The sequence below is a fragment of the Synchiropus splendidus genome, chromosome 7 (genome assembly GCF_027744825.2).
Source record: "Synchiropus splendidus isolate RoL2022-P1 chromosome 7, RoL_Sspl_1.0, whole genome shotgun sequence".
NCBI classification, from domain to species: domain Eukaryota; kingdom Metazoa; phylum Chordata; class Actinopteri; order Syngnathiformes; family Callionymidae; genus Synchiropus; species Synchiropus splendidus.
This window is the reverse complement of record NC_071340.1, coordinates 15,528,656-15,556,029: the sequence shown is the minus strand read 5'-3', so window position 1 is coordinate 15,556,029 and position 27,374 is coordinate 15,528,656. Positions and strand designations below refer to the sequence as shown.

The following is a 27,374-nucleotide window of genomic DNA, read 5'->3' as shown; positions in this document are numbered from 1 at the left end:
TTTAACATCATCTTCATGTGCAATGAATGCCTACTACTTAAAACTCACATTTGCAGAGCTACTCCATCGAACAGTTCATTATTTGCGAACATATTTAGATTGAAAACAGTCATCGTATTTTCATTGCAACTTTAAAAGAAACAGCGGAAAGCTGTTCCGCTTCATTGGCTTCCTGTCTTGATCACAACTGATCAAGACAGTTGTTGGAGTGTGGCCCTGTCCGCCTTCCTTCAGTCTTGAGTTGGATCCCAGTTAGCAATTCCAGACTCCACACTCCACTCGTGTGGAGTCAGGTCACCTTGACTTTGGAACAGCATGCTAGAAGCGATAAGACGCACTGAAGAGTGGGTCATTTTCAGGTTTTTGAAAACAAAATACTTGAAACCTTGAGAGAAGTTTTCCACAAGGCACTGGTGCCTGGTCATGTGACCAGCTATGGTGAGATCCACCAGAGCAAGTTGCTTTTTCCCATGTGTGTTTCAGGGGCTCTGTGACGCCACCTGCTGCCCGATTGAGCGCATAGTATTGATACAAAACACGTAGGGCGATACAGTGCATTCCTATTTTTTTTTTCATTTTTAATAATATAAGTGGCTGCAAAAAGGCTATAGTATTTTATTTATTTATTTTCAGGTATTCAACATGCAATAATCGCACTTGAACATGTAGTTGCTGTTAAAAAAGACATCATAACAACAGTTGATTTGTCAGAACAGAACTACAAAAAACATACAAAACTATTTAGTATTTCTGTCATGTTCTGTGTTTTCCCTCGTGCTTTTGTTTTGTTGTTGCCTCTTTGTCTCTGTTTCCTTCTTTGTCTCCAGCTCCCCAGGCGACACAGCTGGGATTCATTTGCGAATCAACCTCACATGGATTTTAACACCTTGGTCGCCAGATGGTTGCTTCACATCCACACGGTAAACTCATTTGATCCTCACTTCTCTTGTGCTCCTATCATTCTAAATTCTGTGCGTGCTTGACGTCTTTTCTGAGCCGGCTCCTTAGTTACTCTCATTCCTCCGCTTTCGTTTTATCCCTTCTTCCTGCTGCTGTGCGTGTGGGTGTTTTTAGTGAGACTCACTTTTTCTGTTTCTCCGCGTTATAGTTTGTTTTCCCGCGTGTGTGTGCGCTTTTTGTTTACTTGGGCCTCGTGAGCTTAACTCAGAATGCGTCTTCTGTTGTCCCCCTTAGTCAGGCTTCTTATTAATCGCCTGTTTTCTGTTTCAGGTTGTTTCCCTGCCCCTGCTCGTGTTTCCTCACTCCACGTTTGGTGTTGACATCCTGGGTTTATCGTTCCTGTTCGTCTTTTGTGTTTATATAATTTATCTTTAATAATAAATTGTTACATCATACTCGTGCTCCCTAGTCTTCTGTGAACCTTCAGCTACTGGGTTCTACACGGACCCCCTGAGGGCCCTAGAACCAGCCAAGGGCCTTCAGACACACATGATACTAACTAACACGCTGACTTGAAATGCAGTATTCCGCTGTTCAGGCGAATATTTCACAAAGATGTGTGGTGTTTAACCTCAGCCAATACTTATAGGCTCAATCTAAGGATGAAGTGGATCTCAACTGCCGTACAAACAGGCTCCTGTGGCTGTTGTAACAATGAAGGGTGAAATAATTCCTCACATTTTTCCTTTAATAATTGAAATAGCTTTTTTGTTCATTAACTAGAAGCCGGATCAACCACTGCACACTCCTTTAATTGAATTTGTGTATCAGGATCCTCCACGTAATGGAGTGCAGACGTGTCTATCTGCGGTCAATGCTGCGTTAATTAATAATGCAGGAGGGGGGAAGACAGTCGCCGACTGCGATGAAGAGCGGCAGTTGTTCACTGATGACAGCCTGTTGACTCCTGTGATTCAGGTTCAGCTCACCGTGAATCTTCCTGCCAGGAAAAATAGGTCTTAATGTCCACATCATGACGGCATCCACTCCGCTGAAGGGCCTGTCAATCACTCTCGCCGTGCTCAGTCAGTCCTCGCGCCTCTACTTAGCCCTCATTTTGCCCTCGCGAGCCGCCTCGCGTGTGGGAGGCTTCTCTGGAAAATCATTAGAGTGATTTAGTAGGACAAACAGTGTCTGTCTGGTCATCATATCTCACCGTTCCTTTACATGTTCTGGGACCAGTCCTTGGCGTGTGTGTGTGTGTGGGGCGAGAGAGAGAGGGGGACTTTATCGATCGCATCCAGAAGCTATTGACGGGGGTCTTCCTCTGATGATGGAGCTCTTGTGCATGTTGTGAAGTGCGGCGTGCGAGTCGGGGGAGAGGACGTATTCAGCATGCAGGTGGCGCCTTCTCCCATCCCCTGACATGCAGGGCAGCCAGGAAAAATGTTCTGCTTATGACAGTGGATGGCTAAGGTAATGGCCGGTGACTGCTACCATTGCTCATAGTAATGACGGTTTCACGCAGGAATACTGTGTACCTTTGTACCCCCCGCCCCTCCGACGTTTACCCCGCGACTTGCCTCCTTTTTCGTGCCTCTTCCTTTTCCACTTTCTGGCTCTTTTAAAATTCCTTCCCCCGGTCTCATTATTTATCTAGCACCCCGTCTTCACCTCCCGCTCCCGTTCGCGCCGATGCCCTGCCAAGTCGATCACAGTGTTCACAACACTGTCTCTTTCACGGAACTTCGCTCAGCAGCAGCCGCCAGCTCCTGATATTAGCATGATCCCCTGACACGTTTTCAGCTTGACCTTTGCGTTCGTGAGATGCTAATATCAATCAAATTGTCTGCTTCTTTCTGTGTTTCCTGTTGAGGAACCTGCTGGAAGCGTCAGCTCCTCAGCAACAACACCAATAACACGTGTAGCTAGTCTGAAGAGTTCGAGGATGCGCTGTTCGTCTGTTGTGTCCTAGGCTTGGTGGACTATGATGTATTTCCATTTCAGGTTTGGTTAGAAATGTAGTACCTTTGTTCTGTTGCCGTTCCACACAGAAGTTCCACATGGATTGGTCTTTATCTTCCTATATTCTTTAATTATACAGAGAAAAACAAAATGAATGTATTCACCTTTTTTAAGTCACTTGTGTTTAGATCTTTGGCGTGAAAAGAAACTTCCTTAAATGAGCTGTGAAGGATAAAAGGCGGAGCAGTGAAAGATGAAATCGCAATATAAAGAGATGTTTTCAGACTAAACATGTGATGTGAGGAGCAGAACGACTCGGATGCAAAGGTGTCTGCTATTTGAGGCGTGAACCGAATGCTTCATTGACCAATTCGCTCTCAAGCCAATGTGTCCGGAGGAACAATTGAAAGGACCGGCACAGCTTGAACTGCATCCTTAAGTATTGTGCCCGATGGCTCCATATTCATAATTGCCTCTTTTAGCGATTTAAGCTGCTTGACTTCATCGCTTGACACCGACCATTCAGAGCAGAACCCCGTGATTAACCATCAGGAACGGCCACATTGACGTGATGGACTCGGAATCGCTTTCTGATAGAACTCACAATGAACAGGTCACCATTAGAGGAAGTGCTAATGGCTAAAATGGCCATTACGCAGGGCTCCCACTCCGCCCTCCGCGCTGGAGTCTACTTTACATACTGGTTAATGTTAAAACGGAGGACCATTTCAAGCAATTGTATTTACAGATGTGATTCAATCCACTGCAGGTGACTTCACTGGCTAGGATGCTTGGATCGAGCTCTAGCTCAGCACATACTAGCTGGCCAACAACACTTTATCTTTTTTGCATTTATACTTTGGGGGAAAACAGAAGTGCAGTATAAAAACTGTGAAATAGCAATAGCAACACTATATAAATATATATATATATATATATATATATATATATATATATATATATATATATATATATATATATATATATATATATATATATATATATATATGCACAGTGGTACCTCGGTTCTCGACCACAATCCGTTCGAGAAGAAGCCATTTGTTGGAAATCTGAATCGATTTTTCCCATTACAATGAATGGAAAAAGAAATAATGTGTTCCAAGCCTTAAAATAGGCTTTTGTAGGAGTGAATGTAGAGTGTCTGCTGCAGGTGCGCTGTTCCTCTATGTGTGTGGCCGCTGCATGTGGGAGGGGTTGCCGAGTGAGTGACGTCTCTCCAGAAGTGAAGAGGTGCCCGGTGCGTGTCCAGCTCTGAATGTGCGCTTCTGTGCAGTTTGGCTGTGACAAAGTCATAAACCAAGTCACGCTCTGTCCCAGACTCGCCTCATCCCTGTCCCAGCTCCAGAACACAACAGGACATCAAACCCTGGAGTGCGCGCTCCAACCTCCCCTGTGACACTCTACCACGGTCCAGTGCGGAGACAGGAAAGGTTTTACACCTCAATATGAAGAAAAAACAGCCAGTAAATGTAGCTAACGGGACACGTCTGCATACAGAGGCTGCGTTATACACAATAACAAAGCGCGTCGTGGCTCAGCTGATCGGTCTGCGCACGTTATGTTTTTTCCGGCTTTTTTCGGGGACATTCAAGTTCTGGATTTTCGTTCGAAATCAGAAGCAAAAAAATCTCGACATTTTTGTTCGAACTCCGATTTGTTCGAAGTTGTTCGAAAACCAAGGTACCACTGTGAGTGTATATATATAATTTTTTTTTGAATTGAAATGGATCACCTACACTGAAAAAAAACACTTAAACATTAAATATTTGCACTGCGTTGCATTCGTTACATTAATACATATGTATATTATACGGCAAATTAAAACAAAAAATATGAATAAAGCACCTATATTCAAATGACATTATTTAAAAGTGAGTGTTATCAAAATCAGAATCAGAAACCTTTACTAATCCCGAGGGAAATTCTGTTCGTAACATGCTCTGTACACAACATATAACTATAAAATAAAATCTAAAATAAATATCTGTAAAACATCTATAAAATACATATCTAAAATAAATATCTATATAATGTCTAATAAAATAAGTATAAGATAAATATATATATATATATAAAGTGCAAAAAGCTATACAAAAGATCTTATAAGCAAGATGCAAGAAAATGCAGATTCAAGAACAGAATGAACAGAATATCGTACCAAAGAATCCTTCACTGTAGTTTTTTCAGGGTTGAATTGTAAAGTTTTATTGGCACAGGAAGAAAGGAGCTCCTGTGGCGCTCAGTCTTTGAGATGAGTAGGCTCAGTCTGTTGGTCCATGTCCATGTGCTTCTTTATTGGACCAGGAGCGGATGGAGGGGGTGGGTGATGTTGTCCAGGATGCTCCTTAGTTTCAGGAGCATCCTTCTCTCCATAACTCTGAGGAGTCCAGTTGATCATCAGATTTTTTTAAATAATAATTAATACAAAAATAAAATATCTATTCCAGCAGAACATTTCTGCATAGTCGCTTTCATACTTCCTCCACCTCATGGTCATAAATGTCATAAACACAAAAGGCCACATTTCAGGCAGTGATGTCACAAGACCACGATTCCACAAATGACACCAGGCTTTTACAACCAACAGAACGTATATAATTCCGCGGCAATATACTGGGACTCACAGCCTATTTTTCAGCAGCATGTTGAGCATTTGTCAAAATGCTTTCTCCACAACTCAAGCAACACCCGGTGACGGCGGTTGCTGAGTCACAAAGTGGCACTTAGTCACCATAGAAAGTGTTTTTCAAGCAGCAGTTTTCTGTTTCAACACACAGATTGTCAACTTTGAAAGACCTTTCACAAAGTCAGACGTCTTACTCAACTTTGACGACTGCAGATTCTTATCTGGCACGTTAGAATCTGGACTTGCGTTTTTAGTGACGCTTGAGGGGACTTTAGATGGATCTGCTCCACTTAAATCCCAGAGAAGCTTTTTACATAACAATTACAGCAACAGTTGTACGAGTTCAATTTTGAATCCCATTTTTTTCCCACTGCAAAATAATTGATGGACAACTGAATGATCCTGGAGCTCAAACACATGCAAATATACAATAGATTTTACTGTTGCATTTACGTGTGAGTTTGTTTTTAAACTGCCCTGAACACACTCCTCACACCAGCACTATAAACACAGGCGAAGTCTCCATGTTATCACTAATTCACTATCGGCAACAACATAACATGCTAGAATTCAACAGGTTATTTTCCAACCAATCTGTGTGAGGATGAAGGTTTATTTTCATTCCATCTTAAGTCACAGTTTCTCATCTTCTCTGTCCCTGTTATTCACACATTGTGGTGGATTTTGTCATGACAAACATATACAAATAAATAATGTTAAATTACGATCATGCTTGTCACCCTTCCAAGATGAAATTCACAAAGCTACTTGGGATTGTTTTATCACATGAATGGACTTCATATAACAGGTACTTCCACTCCTGTGAAGTTTAACTGTTTTAATGGCACAGCCTCCACTTCCTTGACAACCATATAGTCAATATAGCGGGAGCCTCGTGTTTATCAGCTATATTTAGTGCAGACATGGTCTGGGCTGTGGGCCCCATGTGGCCCTTTGACACCCACTGTGTGGCCGGATGTGCAGTAAGGGAAAATGGTTGTGTGTTTTCATACTATACCTCTGCTTCATTTAAAGCACCAATGCATAACATTTTGACATAAATAGAATATTTTCATGTGTCCTGAGATGACAGGTTTCATTTTGAACAGCCCAAAATCCCAGAGTCAGACTCTCCAGCTCTCTGTCTTGGACTATGTAACTTTCTCTTACACGTAAACAAAGCAAAACCTTGTGAAATGACATGAAACCATGTGATCACCGCAAAGATATTTATTTGTCATCAAAAAGTCCAACCATACACTTGTATGCAAACTGCTTGAGAAAATTGGAAAAACTGAATAAAATAAATATAATAAAATCATGTTTAAATATCATAAGAAATAAGAGAATATGCACCTACTGGGTGCATTCATATATATATATATATATGTGGCTTTGATAATGATGCAGCTATTATATTGATTTTTAACAGGAAGGTTTTATGTGTTTTATTGATCTTAAAGTGCTCCAAATGCGCTGTCTTTACCTACGTGTCCGCAGTGCCACCAACAGACCAGCTGTGGTGTCGGAACTTCGGGCACGCAGTTGAAAACATTTTGAGCACTTTCATGTCACTAAAAGATGTGAGGAGCTCATGGTTCAAGTTCTGAACATCGGTTTGTTTCATGAGTCAGTCTCCATGCTGGACCGCGTTTTCCAAACTAGTTTAGAAGTGACCCTCATGCATTTTTATGCCGGGTGCACCACTGACCTTTGCACGGCGCAGACAGCAACACTGCCGCTTACGTATGAACAAGATCTACTTTCCTTCTTTGGAAATTATGATTATCAACCTTTCCTGATTAAAGGCCCTTTGATGTCCGTTTCTGACAATGTTACCATCACTGATCACATTCTTCCATGCGTTCTTTACATTGGGATTGCTGTTCACCAATATATCCACCAGGGGGAGCAGCCCTGAGTCAAAAGTTTATGACAACGACCAACTCCAAAACCAACATGGCGACTGTAGAAGAAGTGTTGAGAGGAAAACTTAGGCAATGTTGTGGGAGGCGGTGGTTAAATATATCACCACTGGAGGACGGAGAATTTCCTCCAATGTTATGGCTTCTTTGTGTCTCATAAGATCTTTGTATCGGGTAGTAACAGCTACACTGTCCCCCCATGGTTTCATGTGGTACTGCTCCGTTTGGCCCGCATCTGTAAGCTTTGTGGAAACATGCAGAAATAGGGACGAAATGAACTCAGAGCACAAACAGAAGCTTCTGTGCGTATCCAGATCTGTACGTAATGTTGAGTATAAATGGGCCTTCAGTGTGTCAAGGTGCGTCACACTTATGTTGAAATTGGACGACCTCGAATCCAAGGCAGTATTCTCAAAATGGTTGCTCCAACAAAAAGTTATAACTTTGTTTTAAATACTAGTAACATCCAACTTACGACCTGCTCGTACCACCCGTACTTACAACCACGGCCACCAGATTCTTTTTTTTTTTTTTTTTTTTTTTTTTTATTCAATGTCTGGCACAACAGCACGTAGCAGCCCGGCAACGCGTACGACAGTTAGGGCAGCACAGTATCCCAGCTTCTCACTCTCACACAGACATCTACTACAACAGTAGCAGCAACTATAACCCCCGCACCGACTATTTTGGATGGCATTTGACTTAGGTCCAATCTGACTTATGACCGGTTGGTCGGAACCGAACCTGGTCGTAAGTCAGATGTTACTTGTAGTTGCTTGGAAAAAATACTTCAATATCAAAAATAAATAAATAAAATCCCGCCCTTCGAGTCAGAATTCCACTGGCTTCTAGCACTACACTGCATGTTTCACAAGCACTATATTTTAAAAACAGCATCTGGAATGTGACGCTTCTATCACAGACTCGTAGGTGCGGAAGGTCTTCCTTCATGTTTTCAGTGTGTAGCGAGACTCTTTCATCATCAGCTAACTGTGAGTTGTGGAGCAATTTCCTCTCTGCACATTACTTTTCTTTTAAAATGGAAATGAAACTGACAATTAAACCGGAGGGAAACAAATGAGGAAGTCGCCCATTTCTCCCAACTCAGGAAATACAGTTCAAACAAAGTTATGTTTCCACGTAACGCAAGCATTAAGTAAAATGCAGAAGTAAAGATGACATCATTAAGGTGGAATATAGCCACCGCCATATTCACCCAACCCCTCCCACAAATAACAAACTGGTGAAGTCTGTTTCATTATTAAATACGGTTCATTATCTGCGCCGTCTTCAAACCCTGACAGTTAAAAACACCATGTCAACAAATGCAAATCTTCCAAACAAACTCTTTTATCCTCCCGTCTCCTCTGTCGGTGCATTTGGAAACTAATAAATGACGGTGAGGAGCTCGTGCTTTGTTGCTCCAGACGAATATTCGACGTGTTTGTGACTTAGTAATGGAGCCACACAATAGTCAGCGTTAATTAAGAATCGCCCTTTAATTGCTGGCAGCGCTGCGGAAACAGGCTTCGGCCAAAAGACGGATGAAGTGTGTTGAACCATAAACAAGAGAATAAATGTCACAATATCCATTTACATAATGGATATTTTCCCTTCCCACTCGAGGATTGACAGAAAAACAACGATGGGGAAATGATTCAATACGTCAAACCTGCGACTTGATTGTGTTAAGATCATAAAAGAACCATGCATTTGCTTTATTGTCTTCCCTCCATTGTTTAAACATCCACTGCAACGTGTAAACAACTGGGCCAAGCTGAACTGCTGCCGGCGGATTATTTTCTTTCTTTATTTTCCTATTTATCCTCTTTATGTTTTGAGAGTATAAATACAAGCAACACATGAATCCTGGGGTAGTGAAGCTTCTAAGATGCTTAGAACATGAAATAGTTTTGCCATTATCATCACAATAAAAATAATATTGCAGGACTCTTTGGAACGTTAACTACGGAAGCCAATGTTCTTTTTTCTTAAATCAAACACTTCAAATGGACTCTGTATTCATACTTTCAGATTAAAACACATACATCTCTTACTCTTTACACAGTCCACAAACCAGAGAGGCTCCCAAGTCATTTTTTTTTTTGCAAGTCCAAGTCAATGGACTGCTGTTATGAGAGTCGACACACTGGACACATCATTGTTTTCAATATGTTTATGATCAGCTAGATGCAACTTCGGTCCTCTGGACCAGGGGTTCCTAACCTTATTGAGAATCAGAATCTTGTGAAATGGCATGAAAGCAGCAGCAGAACCAGGTGTAAGTCAAATTTACTAAAAAAAAAAAATACACTTCATGCAAACTGGTGACAAAATTGGAAAAACTGAATACAATTTTGAATAAAATAAATATAATAAAATGAAAACAGTATATTTTATTTAAACTCCAAAGAAGAGTGAAAGTAAAGTGTAAATGAAAGTATCGCCATAAAATGTTTTGTTGTAATTTTCAAAACTGCTTCACCAGGTGTTTTCATGAACATCACATTCTTTATCATTTTTTTATTTTCAAGACCTCTTAACTGTCACAGATTTGCAGCTGTGAAGTCAATTCAGTGACTCACTACTGCCACCATATGTGGCTAATGTATAAAAACTGAGCGTCTCGCAGCCCACACGGCCCCAAGGTGTAAAACAAGAAAACTTTTAGCGCCCTCACAACCCCAACCATGGGCCCCGGCCCTGTGGTTAAGAATCACTGGTCTATACGAACGACTCTAACTCCATGTGGACAGTTTGCATGTGGTAATGCTACTGACTTTTCTGGACCGGATATGTCAGATAAAATTTGACTTGGTCGTTCTAGCATCTTTGTTGTTAACATGACTAAGGGTACTGTAGCAGCAGGTGGCGCAGCCTCCCTTGTTCTTGTCGAGTGGCCGGCTCGGTGTGTTGTGTGCATGACGTACGACGGTGTGTCGAGTCTCAAGTCTTTTGTCTTCAAGTCTAAGGCGGGACTCAAGTCGCTGACGTCCAAAGCTGCAGACTGGAGTTGCCATCGCTGCCACCAGCTCTCCTGAATCTGTTACTCGCTCTCATGGCTTCACGCCACTGACACACAACTCCGTGTGACAGAACTGATGTATGGCTTCCACAAGGCATCGGAAACTCAATCTCTGAGCTGTTGCTCCTTCCCTCGCCTGGATCTCAGCACCTCGATTGAGATAGACTCTGGTCACCCAGACTGCAACCGCTGAGCGATATTTGACGCCACTGACTGTCAACGTGGGCAACGACTCAATCATGCGTATAGATTATGAATCACCAGGCTCAGGTTCCAGTCATGTTTATGCTATTCCAACCCCCTTGACTGGATTCTGGGCTGCAACAACAGAGAGCCGTGGATGTCACAATGACAACTCATTTTTGAAGTTGTAAGACATACTTTACCAACCAGGAAAGCGATGCCTGAATAATCCTTATTGCATGGACCAAACAGACCAAAGCAAAAATGGTAAACACAAACAAGTGAATGCCAGCTCCTCGTGTTTCTTGTTTTCAAGGCAGAAGTGCATATTGTCGTGGCAACAAAAGAATCTTCATCTTACTACACACTGGCTTGTCCAGATTTGTAAAGCAACACCCACACTACATTTATTCAAACCTCAAATGAAAGGCTTTTTCTGTTCCGCAATCTTTGTACAATTCAATTACATGTTAGACATTTCTGTGTGGCTGAAGCCCAGAAATAGAATCCCACATTAATGCAGTACATGAACCGTCTTGAAAGCTAATAAATTCTCCTCGTTTGCTGGGGTAATTGTCTACTTTGTGCCTGAATCTGTTTCCAGGATCAGAGGCAATATTATGAAAGTTATGATTACACGGTTTAAGGCAGTGATCTACCTGCGTGCAGGCTGTGATCCGACCAGAAAGAATACCTTCCACTTATCCCCGGATAATAACGTTTTATGCCTCCAGCCGCAGGAACCACCCAGCACTACTGCGGTGGAGACCAGTTCATACTCCAGCAAGTATTTTATCTATTATTCAAGTGGAGATATGGGCACTTCTATGGACGACGCCGTTGAAATAATTGTTTTAACATAAACAAGGAACAGTCAAGTGGGGTTTTCTGTTTTCCTCAGATGTTTTTCGTCCCTGGATTGGATGGTTTCTGCAACAATATCATGCCCAGCTCGCTATGAATGTGAGTTAAGTCGGTCTTAAAGCACATAATTCTGACCTGCTGAAAAATGGCCACTGCACTTCATACTTTCCACGTAGATCTGACCTGAGCAGGTTGCCTGGCTGTTGTCTGCCTCTCGAGTGCAACTGTGAAAGTGTTTGGGTGTTTTACAAAATCAGTTAAAACACTCTTCATTGAATCATTTCTATTATTCATCCTGCCATGGCATCTTTCATGTATGAATTTAACCCATCATAATCAATTTTCAAGCACTTTCTGTTTAGCACACTGTACTTGTCTCAAAGTCAGTACATATGAAGTCGGTGAAACCACAAATGGCTTTTCTTCAGGTACTCGAGTAAGCGCATCATCCTCCGCCCCTTTTTTTTTTTTTTTTCTTTACAAAATTTTGGTTTTATTTGCAGTTTTTTTAAGCTGTGAAAATGCTGGTTGTATGGCCAAAAAAATTTGATTAATAAAGTGGAGTGAAATATCTGATAAAACTATTAAATCCAAAGATCTCTGACGTTATCAAAATAAATAATTAAATACAAAAACAAATACACAAATTACTTTATTATGTGCTTCAATGCATGTATTGATTTTTCAATAGACATTTTTTAATAGAAGAGAATGTCTTGAATTTAATGACATTAATTTAATATTTAATATATACATACAGCCACTTGGCTTATTTATCAATACATCATGAATATTGATTGGATTGTTCTTTCTGATATCAAGATTTTACAGTTGTTTCTTTCAGATCCTCTTAGAAGTATGGATTTGAACAAACGTTCCTAAAACTGTTTTTTTTTTTTTTTTATTCAGTGACTTGGATGGTGTCTCACTCGCGCCGAGGTCTCTGAGGATTCTCTTCCTGTAATCACACAACTGAGTCAAGCCACATAAAAGATGATGTAAAGTGGTCATACGTTGTCTGTACGGAGTCCCACACAGAGCGCGCTGTGGTCCAAACACTGTCATGTCTGACTATAAAGAGCTTCCTTTAGAGCCAGAAGCTTAAATACAAGGAGAAGAAAGGACGTGCCACATGGGAGGTTTGGCAAAGAGGAGACCATTTTGAACAGGAGACATCTGAAGGATGGCAGGATCATTAGTGACTGACACAACAACACATCTCATGCATGGATCAGGATCAGGTTCATCATCCAGATGAACTTTTTTCTTTTTTCCTTCTCGCTGACTTAAAACAATGATGGAGTTTCAGGACAGCAGGATTCCGAGCGTGCAGCATCAAAGGATGGCTGAACACCACAGAAGCCTTTTTGTCTCCTCATAGTCCGACTATCAACTCGAGGATGGGTGACACCGTGACCCGGTCCATCGTCACACACAGACCCACTCCTACAGATCATGAACTAACCTCTGACTGTGGGAGGAAACCAGAGCACTAAAGTGACTTCTACACCACCGTCTGCCGTCGAACATGTCTATATTTTCAAGTTAACATGGATGTCTGACATGACTCCGTGAGACCCTTGACTATTATTTATTATTACTTCATTATTACATGATTATTAAGAATAAAACACCAGGGGCAGAAGCCAAATGAGAGATGCATAAATCCAGGAAATAAATGGGCCTCAATTGAAACAGCATGAAGAATTCATCAGGAACAAATGCATCAAAATTCCATTAGAAGTGTGTCTTGAAACATTGAATAACACTTGAAACATGCATGCGAATGTCTCACTTCAAGGCTTCTCTTGGAATGGACTCGCTCTTTCATGACAACACACGCTTGGAATCTCCAAGATGCTTCCGACAGATGACGGGGGTCGGAGAACAATTGATTCTCAGATGCATCACATTTCAGATATGAATGAATAACTGACTCACAAATGTCCAAATTTCGATTATTTAAATGTATAACAATGCAGATGGAACTAAACAAAACAAAATATCATAGCAGTATAGAGATATCTGACAGGAATATCCAAATTTTGTCCGTACGTTTCAGCCCTAAATTGCATCTATAAAACATGTAAAAGTACAGACGACTGTTGGGGAGATTTATTCGTATTACAAACACTTGATGGTAAAGTTAAGCGAAGCTGATGTAACTATGGCGACTCGGTTGTCATAAGAACCGCACTCCTTTTCATCGCCATGATCTCCCCTTCAAGCGGGGAGAGTTATGTTTATACCATTCCTGTCGAGTCACACACTGCAAATGTAAATCCAGGTAAATGCATCTCTGCCAGATGAATTACCTGCTTTATGCCCCATAACAGCCACTCCAGAAGCCTTCTGCTACGTCCGCAAATGATCTTTAAAATGGTTTAGCGGCGTGTCTGGAGGGTCCGCGGAGAGCCAGCCTTTGGTGTTTGTTTCCAAAGATGGATGTTGTACATAGATTGTTTCCAGTTAACAAAAGCCTGCTTGACTGCACAATGGATTGTGATTAGATTAAGGCGCTACTGTAAGAGCCTTTTCGTTTGTGTTAAGGCGGGTTTGATCTGGGAGCAGGAGGCCGCGGCTAAATATTTTTAAACAGAGATGAGAGTGCGGGAGGATGGTTGGGGATGACAGTCATGAAGCTATACATAGCTCTCAGTCACATTCATATTACAGAGCAAAGAGGGAGTTTATTGATCTCGTGTTCGGTCAATATCATGTGACAGATAATAGAAAATATAAAAAGGCTAATATAGAAATAACTTTTTTATTATAAAGTACACGAAGGAAAAATGCTTTAGTATCTCAGTAAAAGTGTAACATATTTAATCTGCAGCAGCTGTGAACAAATGTGAACCGGCACCTACAATATTATCACAGGAAAATACTTAATACACAGGTTTTTAAAGGTCTGGAGCAATGGTGGGTGATTTAAGTTTGCTAAGTCCTTTAAAAGAAAAGGATAGATTATGGAAAAAGACCAAGCACAGTGAGTACATGTATTTGTCATTCATATTGTTTCAGATTTTATAGTTTACAGATAAAGATAGGAGTTCAAAACGACTAAAAACGAATAAAATATGTATATATTTTTTATAAAAAATCAGTAACACATCATAAAAAAGTACTTCAATACATATACACAAACAAAACAGAAAATAAAATGTACTGAAAAAAATACATGAAAATTAAATATATAAAAATGAAAAAAAAATAACTATCTGAATACCAAAATGTGGTGCATTTGCATGCGTTCATTTTGACACGCTCCCTATCACGGGCAGATGAATAGATCCAGAGGGCCACCTGTGGCCCCCTGAAAGTCAACAGGTCAACTGGCAAAAAGCTCAGAAACTGGTCTATTAGAGCTCATGTGGAGAAGTTTAGGGACAAAAATCTGGAAGTTTGTGTTAAAGGAGGACAAGACAGGTGTGTGCTGGAGGAGGATGACTTGATGTGGCAACCACGGTTGGCTGAAGCAGACGACAACACCTGCGATCTAACTTGACCTCGAAAGACTTTCAGTGGCAAAAAAAACTGGACCTCTCACTTCACATCACTATTCTCATAAAGCAGCTTCAGAGGCCCGGAAACTTTCCTCTCACTTGTTAATAAAATAACAATCTGGCATGTCGAAACATGAATCCAATATTGATGGACGGCGCCAGCGTAATAATGATTCCGTCTTTTGGCTCAGACTGACTAGTATCACGTCTAACCCCATTACGTGCGGCCCCTGACAGCCAGATAAGAGCAGTCCAAACTTCTACACTTTGTCTAATGCAGCTGTTTCTGTCAGAGGAGTCAAAAAGATATCTGCGGTGGAGAAAAAGATAGAAAAAGGGGGGAAAAAAAAGAGGACAGAGCGAGAAGGCCTGAGGAGGATCCATGTCATTACATTTCCCTTGAACTGGTGTCAGGGACCCTCTGCTGCCATCAGCCTGATGAAGTGTAGCTGGTGCTAGGAGCAGTCACACTGGCCATTCACTTCACGGATCACCACACAATCAGCCAGAATCTCCAGAGCTCTGAGACTTTGCAACATTTCCTCTATTAGCCCACGTGTCAAAACAGCAGAGTACATCGTGTTCTCCGTGACTACACGGCGACTTGTGACTCGGTGACATCAGACACTCAGCGGTCTCTGCCACGTGAACCGGCTTGGAAAAAAAAGCCACAGCGAGGTTAAGGTTCTCCTTTTAGCTTGATCCCTCGGGCGCAGCAACTTCGGCGCCACTGATTCATTCCTATTTGTCTTGGTGTGAAAAAGTGTGTGTTTTATACCTTTCAGGATGGACGACAGAAGAGGGACTCGCTACTTTCTCCCTCTACTCTAAATGGATTGTGGTGTAAGAAATGGAGGGTTCCAAAGTTACAACAAGAGTGGTGTTTTATGTCCTGAGGTGGACACCGAAGGGCCACTGAGGTGAGCGGCCCTAACCCAATTACAGAGTAAAATGGAACACTTTAGGTGAAAACCAATAAGTCTAGCATAACAGCTCGACCTAATGTAATCCCATTATTGTTCCATTACCTCCGAGAGGGTGAGGAAAGTAGGGGCGCCTCTGCGTTTCACCAGGGTTTCTGGGCATCGCAACAACAGGGCATGAGGGAATAGGGCGTCAACTGAAGGGCGCGGTGGCTGAGAGTGCTGCGGACTGGTTTTACAGGGGAACTCACATTTTCACGAGGTGAGCGTGTGCGTTGTTATCGATCACACTCCAGAACTTCTTGTCTCATGGGGAAGTGGTGAGATTGCAAAAAGTGAGTCGGTTGCCTGACATTCAGCTGAAGCTAACATATGCTTCTTGAATGTAGCCATTAGCACAGAGGTGGGCAACTAAATGTCATGAAGGGCCACATGAGGAACGGTTGTGAGGGGGCATCATCAAAAGAAAGACACTGACGACTATAAAACATGATGGAAAAATATCCCATGTATATACTTATGTAACAAGGAATGAACCTAAGAAGTTGAAATGTAATGAAGGAAATTAAGAAGCCTAAACATGCCATGAAACCTCTTGAAATACTTCACAATATATGCACTTAATGTGAATATAAATCAACTATGGACTAGCAATTTATTTCAAAATATAATTTCGGTATTACTTCAATGTATTTTGAGGAACAAGAAAAACACAAACAAATAGAAGAAAAGTTTAGCCTTGAAACAATAGCATGCTATATTAACTGCTGAAGTGGTGGTGGTGGTGACTAAAAGAGAAAGAACCAAAAAAGGCAGAAAAATTTGGACATATTAGTTTTTGTCCAATGTCAAATGGGCCACAAAAATACAGACGTTGGGCCGCACATGGCCCCCAGGCCGCACTTTGCCCAGGTCTGCATTGGCATGCAATTCATCCTAACACCAAACTGATGAATGAACAGTTTGGGTGACTTTAACTCCCTTTCTTCCTCCCAAATATTGACCAGCTAACTTTTGGAACAAGGGTTGTTAACTCCTCAAAGGGTTTTAGTCTAGTACACAAAGTTGATTACCAGTCTGGAAAAAAGATGCTTGAGTTAGAGAGGGGGAGGGGGCGGGGAGGTAAGGGAAATGGTAGTTGAGTTTGACAGACATATCACCATCAAATCATTTGGAAGGGCCACACTGTTTTAACACTACAACATGTTCTGTAGGTGACAAAATCAGATTATTATGTAAAGAAATACAGCTAAAAACGGCTCCTGTAAAACTAAGCTACCTTTAAAAATAAACAACTACTCACAAATTCACTTGTTGCAGTGCATTATGGGACTTGTTCTCTGAGTGGCCAAGCCATAACACAACTTAAGTTTGTCATCACATGGCTGTTTTCTGGACTGTCAAAGTCATTTGTGACCACATCTGCCTTCATTCTAGCCCTGTTCCAAGTGACTAGCACGCATCCTGACAAGGCTTTAGATTAGCGGGCGATCACATGGCCATGCTCGCTCAGGCCTTGCCATAACACTTGACCGGGCAGTGCAGTGCTTCTATATGTTTCCTCTGGGGCGAACAAAATGAATAGTGTTGTGTAACCTCATTACTACCCCTCGAAGAACACGCTGAGCTCAACAGCCGAGTGGATGAAAAGAGCGTGTTTACGAGACTTTCTTTCAAAAGTGAGCCACAGATACTGTATATTTGGGGAGAACAGTTGCAGGAGTAGGCTTGCTGCTTACCTTCGGTGAGTCCCATATGGATGGTCCAGTAGTTCTGCAGACACTGCAGCTCCTTCTTCATGCCTCTCTTGCAGCGGCAGTCGTAGAGCGGGCTGCCGATCAGCACTCCCAGGGCGGCCTGGCACTCCCTGTTGTTGTCCAGCATGGCCTCCTTCTCCTTGCCCACCAGGCACTGACGCATCACCCGGTACCGAGAGCTACAGTGAGGGTTCTGGTTGCACATGTCACTGGCCTGAATGCAGTCTACCCATTCAGACGCGGCTCCAGGTCCGGGCGATCCAGGAGCTGAGGCGCCGTCCAGGGCACCTGCTGCTTCAGCTGGGTGGGTGGAATTAGACAGGTGGGAAAAGAGGATTAGAAACATGCCTGAATGTGAGAGATATGTTGGGCAAGAATTCTGAGGAAGAAAAAAAAAATACTGCTTCAAGCCTGGAAGTGCTGATGTGGGAGTAGTAAATAGGTTTGATGGCCTGTGACAACACGCCCGTGCATGTGGAACCATCTTTAACAAGACATTTAACGATTGGCGGCTCACTGGAATCGTCATGAAGCAGTTGAGGGGGAAGAGTTTTATGTGTTGGAAAAAAAAAAAAATGTGTTTTTTCCAGAATTTACTTCGTGGCTTTGACTCGCTCGTCCTCATTAAATCAAAAGCCGCTGTCATTAAACAACGCGCTCACTTCAAAAGACGCTTGCTCAGACTCAATTGTTTCACTTCCAGGTAGAAAGAGCGCAGACAGTCTCAAGCGTCAGGAGCCAACGCTTAAAACGCTCGGCTTCTCCGGGAGCGCGGAGCGCATTGAAATGGCAAGAGAGACCCTTTGTGGCGGCTCTGGGAACTGAGCGAGGAGGGACGCTGCGTCGGTGGAGACGCCAAGTTCGCATTCAATATGACTTCTTTTGTTCATCTGATGTTATTTGTGATGGTGAGCATCTTTTCTAAACTAAAATGGGTCTTGTTTTTTAAAAAAATATATATTTTTTTTATTTCAGTAAATGTCTGATGAAACGTGTAGTGGTGGAATAACACGTATTTATTATGTCGCGCAATAAATTCTGGGGTTTCACTGGAAATAATTCATAAAGCATCTCGAGGTCTAAAAAAGTCCTTCTTCCGGCGATAAAACGACGCGTAAATGAGGCACATACAGTCGATTTTCATTTAAGGACAAGCATCTTTTCAGTCTCACCCAGGAGCAGCAGAAGCGAGTAGACGCACATCCACGCTGTGGCACACTTCATTTTGGACTCCGCGGGGGGAAAAATGAACGAGTTTCAGTTCCAGTCCAAGTAATATTTCCACCTTATGAAAGGTTAACTCCTTCCCAGATGCCCTTCATTCGTGGGTTAACAGTGAGAAACATAATCATCATCCAACTCCAAAAAAAAATACAGTGAAATAAATCAAAATCCTCGATTTCACAACAGCATTAATCCGGTTTTCGGTGTTGTACTCTGCAACCCGATGTGGAGGAATCCGAATTCGAAGGGACAAGTCAAGAGAAATGCGTTCAGTCAATCCATGTGAGCAGTTTGCGGAGGTCCTGGCGCGCTGCGTTCATGCCGACGAACGGACTTGATCTCTCCGCAGAACAGTCTCTCCACCTCCTGCCCTCGCTGAATCTCTGACCCCGCGCTCGCTCCCGACACTCACACGGACGGAAACATCTGGAAAGACGCAGTGCGAGTCAGGTGGCAGAGTTGCGAGCCGGCGGTCTTCCTCCGGTGGATCCTGACCGTCAGCGCTCCAGTGAAGGAGTGAAGCGTCCCTTGCTCTGCATGCGAGTCCAGGCTTCCCACTTTCTGAAGAGGAGTTTGTCTCCGCCACTAGTGGGCGAGCGAGAGGCCGCCTCGTAGGGGGACGATAACAAACGACTCGATTGAATTCGGATTACCCAGATGCACATTCAATCCCACTTCTAATTGAAGCGTGGAAAATCTCAGCGGCAGACAATCCTTTCCCCAGCCAAATCAGAAATCCGCAGATTATCCCAAGGAATGAATGAAGGCGTGATTATCTGATAGTGATCTAAGCGCCAGATACATCACCCCCGGAGGACCTGCTGAACGAGGCACCTTGGCCTCCTCCTGAACACCCAACTGTCCTGGTCTGGTTGGAGAACAATCCAAGAGAATGTTTTGGATGTGAAGATGAGGATCTGGTAGGAGGATCCAGTCGCCACACCTGTGATCTCTGAGCCTCAGCCTTCACAACCCCTGGAGAAGTCGGCTTGCGACACAACAGTCTCTGAATTATGAATGAGCCACCGTTCAGGACCCAGTGCCAGAGGTGAGGGTTGATTAAGAATTGATCGTAAAGAGGATAAAATATTGCCATGTTGGCACAGAATATGTTGCAGTGGCGTCCCAACTTGTCTGGCTGAGGTGTCATCTTTCTCCTGACTCCTGTCATGTGTTGTATCCCAGACATGGTGTCGCTTGCCAGCCTCTCATTCATCCCAGCCTGTTGGAAATGGCATTAGTGTAATGTACGTTCTCCTGTACAGGTAACACTTGTGTATACTTTTTTATGTCCAATAGTTAAATAGTTAATAAAATATGTGCTACAATTCAGTCTAACAGAACTCATATAAGACCAAAAGTTCAACTCTTGACCACTTGACTGAAACAATTTTTTGCTTCCGGTTGGTTCATTGTTACTTCCAGAGTGGTCTGTCTGTGTTCAGTGGAAGAAATGGATTCCTAAGCACTTTTTTTTTACCTGCATTCTAATGGTGCACCGACAGATCTATTTCCAGTGATGTCACAAAGACTTCTATCTCTGTGCAACACAGCTCTGAATTTCATCCACTTAAAACTACGCTTGTTTATTCAATTGAATAAATTAAATTGAATCGAATGTTTGGACGATGAAGGCGGTGACAACAGTAAGCTTTCATTCTTACCTTACTTGTAGTGGTACTTGGGGGCTCTTAAAACACATCTATTGGGAGGTCTTGCAGGTCATACAAAATGACTTGGTGGGACAGAGTTGGCCCTCAGACCCTCAGCTTGACTACTTTGCTCTTGAATGTCCTGCGGCAAAGCTACTTGGCATCACGGGAATAGTTGAAAATGGAAGAATGGATAGAGAAAGCTAGAAAGGCACTGTGACAGCACATACCTCGGCCAAGCCGCTCACTACCACCCACACCGTGTGTGTTTTATTTTGAACGCAATATTATTGCCCTACATGTATTTTATCAACACAGCCCCTGTTTGTCATCGCAAAAGTCAGACAGCAGCTGGCAGTGATGAGTGAGACTTCCTATTGAACAGGAGGAATCTTGCTTTTGTTCAGGGAGGTTTTTCACAACACAATGGCCAGTGTCTCCACTACTCTGAATGTACTTGAAATTCTTATAAAATTGAAATTCTATAACCTGTCTCAGCCACAACATACGAAAGGTATTGGACACCTGTCAAGTGTCGTGTAGACAGACAACTACTCAGACTTCTTATGAATTTAGAGTCACCGATTAACCTCCGGATGTTTTTCCTCGTGTGAGGGAAACACAGTATCCAGAGCGAACAAGCGCAGGGAGAACATAGAAAGTCCACACACAGAGACAGTTTCACTCCACGCTGGATTGGCCTCCAGCTGGATGTGTCCTGTGAGGATGTAACCACTGCCCCACCGTGCTGCCCCATTAACATTTATTATTTTACATTTGCATTACATTACACCCATGAATATTTCATCAAACCTCCTTTTGTCTTTTTCTGTCCCTCTAACAGCGCTCATATTTTGCCCTGAGAATACCACGCGGAGGCAAAGTGTTTCCGGAATTATTCAGTCAAACCACTCACCATTTCAGAGACAAGTCAAAGTTCTCTCGCCTGGACAAAACACGAGTTCAATCATGAATATATGGGGCTGTCATACTGTGCAGGAGGAACTAATAAAAACATGTCAATCCTTAGTTTGAAAATCCTACATTTGTAAGCAGCATTTTAGTCACTCCTTTGGACTTGAACTCAGGAATTCATGGGCAGTCTGATCGGTCGCATGTGCTGCCGCAGAACTGATAAAAATTCACCAAAGCATTTTGAGGAGCAGGGTTCAATAGTAGACCCAACAGTCGTGATGAAAATGTCATAATTCATTCCGGCTATGTTCCAAGCCCTGACATCTGAGTTTCCATTGATTGAAAGAGAGATTTAATAAACGCCACAAAGCCTTGTATTATATATGTGCTCGGCCCGAAAACCCCCAGAGAATGTGCCATTTTTCAAAGTGGTCGCACATTAAACAAAATGACTTTGTTGTGCATCATCGCTTAAATAGTGCCCTGGTATGTCATAAATCTCAACAAATCTTCAACACAAAGTCTCTATTTAGAAGCGGTGACAGTGACAAAGTGCAAAGCCACTGGCTCATAATGGTGTTTGACTGTCAGCACTGGCTTCTCTCCAGCAGTGTGGGGGGGAAAATTAGCTGCTCTACAGACACAAACGCCCTCCCTTTGCTTATATCGGCTCAGCCAGAGTTAAAGTCTCTGTCATTATGGGGTCACAGTATCACAGCATTATCTACTAATATAGCTGCATCCTGCGTCAGCTGCATGCGCACACTAACTCGGCACCTTTCTGGTGAGAAATTCTCTCCCGCAAGCAGACGCTTGCTCGGCTCTGTTTATTGCCACTTTCCAAAGGTTAATTCAAAGGAAAGCCCCATTCTCCATGAGTACCAGATACCAACTGACATACATGTGAGCTACATACATGTACCGACATGCATGTTGGCTGGTTTGCCCACTCCTATTGTGGACTCCTGCTTCCTAGGAACCACTGAGGACCTCAAATGGGAGCCGACCATCAGGTCCCTCATCAGGAAGGCCCAGCAGAGAATATTCTTCTTGAGGCAGCTGAGGAAAGTACGACTGCCGACGAAGTTGGTGATGGAGTTCTACACGGCAGTCCATCCTCACCTCCTCTATCACCGTCTGGTATAACAGCGCCACCTCCAGGGACAAGAGCAGACTGCAGCGCATCGTACGTTCTGCTGAGAAGGTGATGGGTTGCAGCCTGCCACCTCTTCATGACCTGTATGTCTCCAGGACCCAGAGACGTGCAGGTCGGATCAGAGCCGACCCTTCTCATCCTGGACATGGACTGTTTGTCCCTCTTCCCTCTGGCAGGAGGCTACGGTCCATCCAGACCAGAACCTCCCGTCATAGGAACAGCTTCTTCCCCTTGGCCGTCAGACTATTGAATTTGTGAATTTGTTGAATCAGCCTTTGTTATTTATTTTATTTTATTTTATTTTATTTTATTTTATTTTATTTTATTTTATTTTATTTTATTTTATTTTATTTCCTATTTGGTGGGACATGGGACCCATGGCAATTCTGATTCTGATTTTGATTATAAAAGAGTGATCGATGAACACACACGGTTGCATTTTATTCATCCACCTTGAAAATAAATCGAGAAAAAAAATATTATCTATATACAGGGGTTGGGAAAAAATGGAAACACTTTAAATCTCTTCAGGGGAACAAAATACTAAGCATATGGTGCACCATTCCAGGTTATTAAACCAGTCCCATGTGGACGAAGGACAGAACTTTGAATCACAACGTCAGCTTCAGACTGCTCTTTTTTGTATCACAGATCAATGATAAATTGAATTGTAAACAGAGCTCAAAGCTTCCAACCTACTTTTACAGAGAGAACATGGATTTATTTTTTTAGATATTTTAATAGGGATATGGAGAACAGGTGGCTTTTCATCTTCACAGACCCATCAGTGGCCTCTGCAGCCCCGGATTTCATTTATTGTGAAGAGAAAATGTGCTTTTAAAATGATTGGTTGGACGGTTTTAATTTTCAATGTGACTGAAATTGTTCATCGATTCCGAAGAACAGCTTTGAATCTGGACAGCAGGTAGAGTCGCACAGAGATGCACGATTCTTCTTGGACACTTGCCTGAAGAGTGCAACTGAGGACTGGCCTCGCTCTGCCTCAGCCCCAGAGTCAACACAGTGGACTTCTCATCCATCAGCCACGCCTTCGTCACCTGAGACTCCAGCACTGAATGAAAATGGACCTGCAGTTATTGATGACCACTCCCATCCCTGTCATCACTGTCTGGTATTGAGCAGAGCCTCAGTGGAGGTGGACAGGAAGCAGAAGTATTCTACTTGAAAAGAAAATGTGGGTCACCTGCTCCGTCAAGTGACCCACATTGAGTAGACTTTACAGGACATTTTATGTCTGTCACTGGTGGTGGGCGTATCAGCACATTTAATGATCCATACCCGCCACAACTTTGGAGGTTAAACCTGGCACCACTTGACCAAAACACATTGGACCTTGCACAAACATCCACCTCTTTCCATTAAGTAGCTTTTCTCTTCATTTTCCCATTTTTCTTTGGACTGCTTATCTCTGTTTGCTATCTTAGCTTTCACACTGCGGACAATGTCTCTGGTGAAAACTGGCATCTTCATTGCAACTGACACTGATGCCACTGTTACTGCTTTGATCATGGCCATGAAAAAGGACTTGGCGTAGCCAGTTTGGCCCCCGGGCCTCAAGTTTTTCATCGTCATAACTTGTCGATGGTTTCCTGAGTTCTGGTTCAACTGATTTGTTTACAATATTGTATATGTCTCTTTCATATTTCATGTCGATCTCATGGCAAAATTGTCATGTAGAGAGGCCAAAACACTCCTTTCTTTGTTTTGCTCTTTCGGCCATCGACAGCACTTCAAGCTCCCTGCTTCCACACATGCATCGTGCCCTGTTATTAAAGACAGACAGTTGGATTGACTGACAATAACAAACACGTAATCATTAATGTCTTTTTTAACTGAACATTTTATTGACTAGCCTCAATAAAATTTGAATTCAGATTTCATGAGTGCCAAAATTAATCTTCAGGCTTGCTAGTGCTCAGTTCTGTTTGCCAAAAAGATAACAAAATATATACATAAAATAAATAAAAATAATAAAATAAAGGTTTCATGATAGAATAATTCAGGTTTTATTTCGCCAGGCTTGCGACCCTCTGAAAGTAGCTGTGAAACCCAACAGTTGTCGAATATCATAGTTGGAAGCGAATCCCTGATCGACACTTCAATGATTCGGTGTCTAATCTGCGGAAAGATTCCGGCAGTAAAAGCCTGCGCGGTGACACAATTACCGTCCATTATAATTTTATAGAGCCGGCCACCCTCTTTAATTGGATGTAGATACATCAGGCATGTGCGTATCTCAGCACAGAGAGGCTCCTGCTTTGGTAAATACTCATGTGCTGCAGAGGGAGGACCGGGAACGTGCACAGATGCACATAATCTGAGTTCATACTCTGGTCCTCCACTCTGGTGGCTGGAGACCATGAAGATAAGAAATGACAAATCTGAATAAAGAAGACATAGCGGGGGGAATCGGAGCCGCTCCTCTGAGAAGTGTAGCTAATATGGTGAATATGGATGATACCATTATGAATTCATGGGCTATGAAATAATGACACAGATAATAGTCACAGTTAAAGCCGAGGCAGGGACAGCAGGAGTGACCTCGCGTGGCTGGAAATGAAGGCTTCACCCACCTGAAACCGCCACCTTGGACTCACAGAAGCAGCGCGGTTGCTTTTGTTTTGGACGCGTGTGTCCGAGCACTTGTGAATAATTATTATTTATTAATAATCGTTGGTTGCGTTTAAAATCTTTCAGTTAAAAGAGTGGCCTACAGTGTTAAGCGCTGGATTCACCTCCCTGCTCTGCAAACATTGAGCTTCAAACTTGTCTGAGGTCAGAGGTCGCTGTGTCTCTCCAGGCAGGCGAAGAGCTCTAACGGCGAGGAACATACATCTATGCACACACACTCACACACACACACACACGCTAACAATCTGAGGTTAAGCTTGTCTGATTAGATTAGGAATTATAATCTTATTAATGCGCGTCTTGGGAGACCTGCACAGCATATTTATGAGCAGACACATCCTGAACATGGCAAAAACATTAGCGCTTATAATTCCCAGACAAATGATGATTGAAACAGCGTGGTGTTGCCCTGCCTGTAAATGTTTCCGTGTCGCGCCCACACAGACCCCTCCACCAGAAGAAAACGATAACAACAAAACAAATACACGTGTACTGACAGACTGCCATTCTCTTGTTCTTCGCAGTTATTTCCAGCTGCCTGACTATTGTGCGTTTTAGATCCTCGCTCAAGGACGGCGCAACGTCACTCTGCAGGTGTGAGGAATTCAATTTGCTACCTTCCAACAGCGAGCCAATTACTTAACCCACTGAGCTATGCCGTCGCCACGTGGCAGCTACGAATACACGCCATCAACATCGGGGAATCAGAACACTTTAACTACATTTGGTAGCTCAGGTGTTTCATTGTGCTCACATGTTGTTGCATATTATCACTCCATTGCTCGTACAATTAATTTTTTTTATCGCCCCGAGCGTGCGTCTTCTCGGGAAGATTTTAATGACGCTATATTAGTCATGTACCTGAATTTAGTTTCCGACATATTGAGGGAAGTGATAATCGAGTCGCCAGATGCCTCCACACTCAGAGCTAGCAGGTCACCCTCGGACTGAGATCCTCTCCGTAACGCAGTCCTGTAACAAGCAGAACCAGCCCTCGAACATGCGCCTAGCGCTGTCGGGTCTCCGTGTCACCGGCAACCACGGTGCAAGCGATACATTCCAGCAGTGCATTAGGAGTTAAATTTATCTGCCGCTAATGGAACTGGGTTTGTCCCGCACGAGTGGCTGATCTCGGAGGAATCAGCAGGTAACCTCTTCCTCCTGCTGGCTTTTTTTTTGGTGCCTCAGGACTTCACAGACGCTCAGGAAGGAGCCGCTTCATGTATTCATCTCAATCCGGCATCGGCTGTTTTGGTAGCACGAACCCTCATTTCCTCACTGTGCTTATTGACAAGAAGAAAAAAACACATGGACAAGTATTGTCTGCACCTACCTGGAAACTGTGGAGAAGTGGTTGTTTTCATACAAATATACTGGAATTCTATGTATAAAAAAAGAAGGTCGTCCCATGACATTTGAACTTGCAACTTTAGGAGACATATCTGGGTGAAGAAGGGAAGAAAATGTGATCCTCCTGCACTTAAATCTTTGACACTTCCTGAAGCGCCGACTGTCATGTGAACCAAGTCTATTTATAACCGGAGTCAATAAACCTGGATAGTCAATAGCAGCCTCCGGCGACTTCAATCAAAGGAAAACACAACAAATCCACTTCTCCCGGCCGCGTACATGAATTTCAACTTTCTCTGAAATTCCGTCGTGTGACCTCTACTAGTTTCTCTGGAGGCTATCGATCAGCGCCGTCCATTTGCTTTCCAGGCTTTTCAGACGTTGTCCATTTCTATCACGTTACTTTGACAGAAATTGAATTTCCTCTGATGCGTTTTTGTATTTCCTAAGTGCTGCGCTGTCCGCGCGGGGAGTATCGCGTTTCCACTCACGCGGCGATGCACAAACACTTTAAAAACACAGGGAAATGGATTGTAATGTGCGTGAACTCCAATATGTTTTCCAGTTAAAACAATTAGGGAGCGTCCGCCTGATCTGTAGGTCAAAGTCCAACTGATGCTTCAAATTTAAGGAACGCAGATTGATGTAATCGAGCATTTAAATGTCTGATATTCTTTCTTCTTTTTTTTTTTTTTGACTTTATCTGTCTTATACTTAAGTCACGAGTCGC

General features: G+C 42.8%; 1 protein-coding gene across 1 annotated transcript in view; it reads right to left on the bottom strand.

Annotated features, from left to right (window-relative positions):
* The window catches only part of LOC128762545 (GDNF family receptor alpha-2-like), a 96,839-nt gene extending 77,375 nt beyond the window's left edge, over positions 1-19,464 (bottom strand). Inside the window, exons 1-2 of the mRNA XM_053870857.1 lie at positions 18,868-19,464; positions 17,678-17,995 (exon numbers count right to left, since the gene is read on the bottom strand). Coding sequence (XP_053726832.1) covers positions 17,678-17,995; positions 18,868-18,919 — 370 coding nt within the window. The 5' untranslated portion in view covers positions 18,920-19,464. The remainder of the gene's footprint in view (positions 1-17,677; positions 17,996-18,867) is intronic.
* Between the last annotated feature and the right edge of the window lie 7,910 nt (positions 19,465-27,374).